Consider the following 6,489-nt stretch of genomic DNA (forward strand, 5'->3'; position numbering starts at 1 on the left):
ATTCTGAGGGGAGGCATGTGCCCTGCAGTGGGACGTATATAGGCTGGGATGAACGACTGTCATAAACATAACTCTCGTTCTGGCAGTCGGGTGAGAAAAATTACGAACAGTTTTAAACGGGGCGAACCTCAGTTTTAAGCCTAATTTGTTCAACTTCAGTCTATGTATTTGGTTTAGATACGAGTAGGTATTTATTTAAATGTTAACAAAACAACATCAATTAAGTGTCTTAAATATTGAAATTCCCCCGTTTAACTATCTAAACATTTACATTTCGGTTTCCGACCGCTGTCCGACAATATTCCTCCGTATACTCGTTCAGGGAGACCTTGAAGAAGATGTGGCTCACACATGCTCCTTGATTATTTAGTAAGTAGTTATCCTTTATACTTGTGTTATTTATGTATTGTATATAATATGTGTATTTATTTGTTTTATGTTTAGTTACAGGTATGTATATTCATGTTTTATATTTTGTATAATATTGTGTATATTTAGGCATTTATATTTATTCAAATGTTTTGCTCTATTTGTCGATCCTTATTTTTTTTTGATTACTCTTCTCTATCACTCAAAGGTTGACTGGCAGAGATCCCTTCAGGGATAAGTCCGCCTTTGTACTTAACACTTTCTTTTTTTTGTATAACATTTTTGTATTTCTTTTTTGTACAATAAAGATAGTATAAACAAACAAAAGTCTAGTTGTATTAAATGATAGATATAGTAAAATGTTTAAAATCCTTGGTACCAAATCTGGCAGCTGAAGTTTGTTTACATTTAGTTAAATACTTATCCAAACCAAGTTTAGGTAGGTTCTCGCGGAAATATCGTATCGTTACTTAAACGACACTCGCAACTTCAATTTGTATTCGATAAAATATTTTTGAACGTTATCCAATGTACTCGTAAGGAGCCTTCGCGAAAGGATCATACCTATCTCGGGCTCTGAAACTCGTCCGGGCTGGCAAAGCTTGGTTGAATTTTACATTACAAAGATGTTTGTGATAAGAGGGTTTCATAAATTATGCCAAGCTTTCTCCTATACCTTAGTGGGGCTTAATATGACTTTAAGTTACACGGTCTATCGGGACTAAACTGCCTTACGCCACTCATGTGTGTTGGGTTGATAATAAAAAGCTTTTAATTTTTTCTGTATTTTAGTATCTTATTCGTAATTATTATTTAACGTTATAATTTATGTACCTACTAAAACATACATATTTATCCTCGCCCTTCAAGCTTAGCTTGAACTTATATTAACTGAAACAGTCAAGTCAAGCTATTTGGCTAGTCGCTGCACCGCTACTCGCCTCTAGATGGCACTACGAGTCCGAGTTGAATACTACAGCGAGCTTACGGGGCAGGCGCGCGGCGGGGGGCAACTTGCGCGTCCCCACTGCCACTTCCACAAGTCAAGCTCTCCGCCTGTCAGTCGCAACGCAGCCGCGCCGCGAAGAGGTTGTGCCACACTCCGCGCCGGCCTCTGAAACATACGCACTAAATATTCAACACACAAGCTTAATATCAAACCATAAACACAGTTTATAAGTGAAACTTGTAACTAATTACTATTTGTGAGGACAATTACATGCCGGACACTTAGGACCACAGTGCAGTGATATGTTAGCGAGTTTTTCTTCATCACTCAAGTGTACCACGGACTTTGTTTCGGAAATGGTGATATCGACCCAAGGGGAGTGTTTATGAGACGTTCCGTAATGAAATGAAGAGTCTGTGATATAGCTTCATAATGTACGCCGTAGTGGCAGTAATTTGCGCCCTGCTGCATGTCGGGTGGGCCGCGCTGCCCTACGGCTCGGACAAGTGCTCCAAAGTCTCCGAAACAAACTCGGAGAGCAGTGTACTCTGTAGGATACGGACTTTAGACGGCGATGGTGCCAGCATAGCCACTGTGACGTCGGACACTAGGCATTTATCCATCGAGTGCAACCATCTTCTGCTTTTTGAAAGCTCTCTAAGGAGCCACTACTTCAGCCCCGTGGCAGATCTCACCGAGTTATCAATAAACAACTGCAAACTGCTACGAGTGCCAGACAGCACGTTTCAAGACTTGACAAAACTTAAAAGGCTGAAGCTACGTTCGAAAAACTTCGAGTGGAGTCCTACCAAGAATTTAGAGTTATCTTTGAACGCTTTTAATGGATTATCGGAACTACATTCGTTGGATATTGCTCAAAATAACATTAAATTCATTCCTTCCGGCGTATTCTGTTCCTTAGAAAATTTGAACACGCTAAATTTGACGCACAATAGAATAAGAACGATTGGGCAACTCGGACTCGGGCCGGGATGTGGCGCTAGCCTGCATAATTTAGATCTAAGCCATAATGAGATCAAGAGTTTGCCCGAAGATTCCGAGCTGTTGAAATTAAGGAGCTTACAGTACTTATATTTGCAACATAATAATATCACAGACATATCAAATGAAGCGTTCAGCGGTCTTGTGTCTATGAGAGTTCTAAACATATCACATAACCGTCTTCATACTCTCCCGGAGGGCCTTTTCGCTAATGCTAGAGAGCTGCGCGAAATATATCTCAACGACAATACGTTGTTTGAGCTAGCTAGAGGCATATTTCATCGTTTAGAACAGCTGATTGTTTTAGACTTGTCAAGCAACCAGCTTACCAGTAATCATATCGACGATGGAACATTTTTAGGACTGATACGACTGATTGTTTTAAACTTGTCTAACAACGCTCTCACACGAATTGATGGAAAAACATTCAAAGACTTGTTCTTTTTGCAAATATTGAATTTGAAAAACAACACTATTGGCTACATAGAAGATAATGCCTTTTTGCCGCTTTACAATCTGCATACATTGAACTTAGCTGAGAACCGTCTACATACTATTGATGAGAATTTGTTCAACGGTTTATTTGTGTTGAGCAAATTAACTCTTAACAATAATTTGCTTGTAAATATAGACCGCAAAGCTTTCAAGAATTGCTCAGACTTAAAAGAGTTGGACTTAAGCTCGAATCAACTGTTGGACGTGCCTGAAGCGCTGTGGGAATTATCATTTTTGAAAACGCTTGATCTTGGCGAAAACCAAATAACTGATTTCAGAAACGGATCATTTAAAAATCTTAATCAACTCACTGGACTTCGATTAATCGATAATCAAATTGGAAACTTGAGCGTCGGAATGTTTTGGGACTTACCAAGCCTACAAGTGCTCAACATAGCAAAAAACAAGATCCAGTCTATTGAGCGAGGGACATTCATCCGGAATACACAACTGGAAGCCATAAGACTTGATGGGAACTTTTTGTCAGACATTAACGGTGTCTTTTCTACGCTCGCGAGTCTCTTGTGGCTCAACCTGTCCGAGAATCATCTCGTGTGGTTCGATTACGCGTTTGTGCCTAGCAATTTAAAGTGGTTGGACATTCATGGCAATTATATCGAACACCTAGGTAACTATTACAAGTTGCAAGATGAAATCCGCATAAAGACTTTGGATGCTAGCCATAATCGTATTGTGGACATTTCGGCCATGGCGATACCGAATAGTGTAGAACTGTTGTTTATAAATAATAACTTTTTGACTAATATTCATGTTAATACGTTTTTCGATAAGAAAAATTTAACGCGAGTGGACATGTATGCTAACGAATTAGTGCATTTAGAACTAAATAGTTTACGTTTATCGACAGTGCCGAAAAATAAAACCTTGCCTGAGTTTTACATAGGTGGAAACCCTTTTAAGTGTGACTGTACTATGGAGTGGTTACCAATTGTAAATAATATGACTGCCATGAGGCAATACCCGCGAGTGATGGACTTGGAAAACGTTTTGTGTAAAATGACAAATACTCGGAGCGGAACTCACGTGCCCTTAACAAACCTTAAGACAACAGACTTTCTATGTGAGTATGAAACTCATTGTTTTGCAATCTGTCATTGCTGTGATTACGACGCGTGCGACTGTGAAATGACCTGCCCTCAAAATTGCACTTGTTACCACGACCCATTGTGGAATACAAACGTAGTCGACTGTTCCGGACAATCTTCAATGGAAATACCGCATAAAATACCCATGGATGCCACAGAAGTATTCCTTGATGGGAACAATATAAAGGAGCTGCAGAACCACGTTTTCATTGGAAGGCAGAAGATGAGGTCTCTTTATGTTAACAATAGTAATGTAGATAATATTCAAAACAGAACGTTTGCCGGTTTGAATGCTTTACAAATTCTTCACTTGGGAAATAATAAGCTAAAGGAATTGAAAGGCTATGAATTCCACCAGTTGAGTAATTTGAAAGAACTATTCCTTCAAAACAATCTTATTAGCCATATTGTAAACATAACTTTCTTGTCGTTGAGGTCTCTTGAAATTCTACGCCTCGACGGTAATAGACTGGTAGATTTTGGTGTCTGGAGCTTCAATAATAATCCCAACTTGAAAGCATTGTCACTCGGCAATAATTTGTGGTCGTGCAAATGCCGCTATTTGCAAGAATTAACTGCATACTTGGCCGAAAATGCGCAAAAAATCATCGACATAACTGACGTGTGGTGTTGGAATGGAGATGCGAAGCCGCCGCAGAAAAAAGAGCTCAATTTAAACGGCACCGCTTGCAGCGATTATTATGCAGATAATTCAGTCATTGGCAGCATGCTGGTGTCGAACTACGTTCCCATGATGGTTTCGACGCTCACCGGTTTTATGTTAATTTTACTGGCTCTTGTCATACTATTCCTTTTTAGAGACTCGCTCAGAGTGTGGCTATACACTAACTGCGGCATTAGAGTGTTTTCGTTCGCAGGAGCTTTCGAAGAAAGTGAGAAATTATATGACGCATATGTATGTTATAGCCCAAAAGATGAAGAATTTGTGGTGCAATCATTAGCGGCCGAGTTGGAGAACGGAAATCCATCTTACCATCTCTGCTTGCATTATCGTGATATTCCACACCACGGTGCGCAGTATATGCAATGCGCGCCGCCGGTTGTTGAAGCCGCGGAGGCATCTAAACGAATAATAATTGTGCTCACTAGAAACTTCATGCAAACTGAATGGTCCCGTTACGAATTTCGACAAGGGTTGCACGATGCTCTGAAGGGGTGCATTTATAAGTTGGTGCTAATAGAAGAGTGTACTGTGGTGGCAGACGCAATATGCGACCCCGATTTACGGCCTTATCTCAAGACGGGATCGCGGCTAAGGTGGGGACAAAAAAGATTTTGGGAGCGCCTCAGGTATATGATGCCGGATTCGTCACAGCCGAATCATAAGCGACGAAGTCACAACTATAGGAAGAATATAAATACTTATACGTTGGATTCGTCGGTGCCTAATAGCGGAAATCGTACGATACAATTTCCGAATAAATCACCTGTGATAGGCGTCGGGCAGAATGCCAGTGCGCCTCCGGAGTACAGTAGTGAGGTTCGACAGTCCCCGTCAGCTGTACGGCAGACGCAGGCGATGGTGTACGGGCCGGATGGCAGACCGATATCCGACCATATCTACTCCTCTATAGACTCAGACTATTCGTCGCTGGAGCAAGGCATGGCTCCCGGCCGGCGGCGCGACCTGCGCCAGTGGCCGCCGCCGCCGCCTCTTGTAGACACAAGCAACGCCGTGCAAGCTTACCTAGTCTAGAAGGGCCCTCGCCCTGCTTCCAGTCAAAACTATGTAAATAAATGTTATTTTAGTGCGCTGTAAATATTGTAATTATTAGAATGTAAGTGCTATACCAAAACTATGTAATTGTACTATTACTGCCTACTCGTTATCCTGTGTATAGATTTCGTAATAAAATTTAAAGACTGCTGTAGTATATGAGTATTGTAAATAGCGAAAACAAGTGATCATAGTGTCGGTAATATGGCGTTATTTATACAAAATAAAATTAAAAGATGAAGATTTATAATATTGATTTTTATTCTCAGGCCTTAAACCCTTGAATCATTGTTATCAGATCTAATTACAATCATAGGTAGTCAAATATATCCATTAATTGTCAGAATAAATAATAGAAAGTTAACAATATCTTGATAAATTGAGCAATGTAGTTTAGACTATCATACATTTGAAAATACTTTATATACCTTTCGTTTTTAAGAACAATATATTTTAAACAGACACTTCAGACATGTGGAACGAATGAGAGATAAAATAATGTCAAGTATCATTAAACAGTAGATACATACAGCTAATTATATAAACGGTCATTGGTGTTGAAATTAATAAAAATCACAAACATTCCGTTGATGGAAGGACAAAAGCAAACCGAATTTACATATTTATGATACCGTCCACTCGCCAGCCAGATCCAAGTATGCACTAGGGTTTATGGGACTTTATTTAGAGCAGTGTTTTGTTTTATTATCATGGGGTTCTTGTATGTACCATCAGCCAAATAAGTGGTCTATCAATTTTTTAACATGTTCGTATCAAATGTATATGTCGTTAAAGTCGTTTTTTAGACTACATATTTACTTACCTAATGG

General features: G+C 39.7%; 1 protein-coding gene across 1 annotated transcript; it reads left to right on the forward strand.

Annotated features, from left to right (window-relative positions):
* The first annotated feature begins 1,435 nt into the window (after positions 1-1,435).
* On the forward strand, positions 1,436-5,909 carry LOC141436113 (toll-like receptor 7). Its single transcript, XM_074098970.1, has one exon. It carries the CDS (start codon positions 1,751-1,753, stop codon positions 5,636-5,638), a length of 3,888 nt encoding a protein of 1,295 aa, XP_073955071.1. The 5' UTR covers positions 1,436-1,750; the 3' UTR covers positions 5,639-5,909.
* Positions 5,910-6,489: the final 580 nt, after the last annotated feature.

The sequence above is a fragment of the Choristoneura fumiferana genome, chromosome 16 (assembly GCF_025370935.1).
Source record: "Choristoneura fumiferana chromosome 16, NRCan_CFum_1, whole genome shotgun sequence".
Lineage (NCBI taxonomy): Eukaryota > Metazoa > Arthropoda > Insecta > Lepidoptera > Tortricidae > Choristoneura > Choristoneura fumiferana.

Excerpts from the sequence above, each read along its gene's own strand:
- LOC141436113 (XM_074098970.1), top strand. The coding sequence starts at position 1,751 with ATGTACGCCGTAGTGGCAGTAATTTGCGCCCTGCTGCATGTCGGGTGG.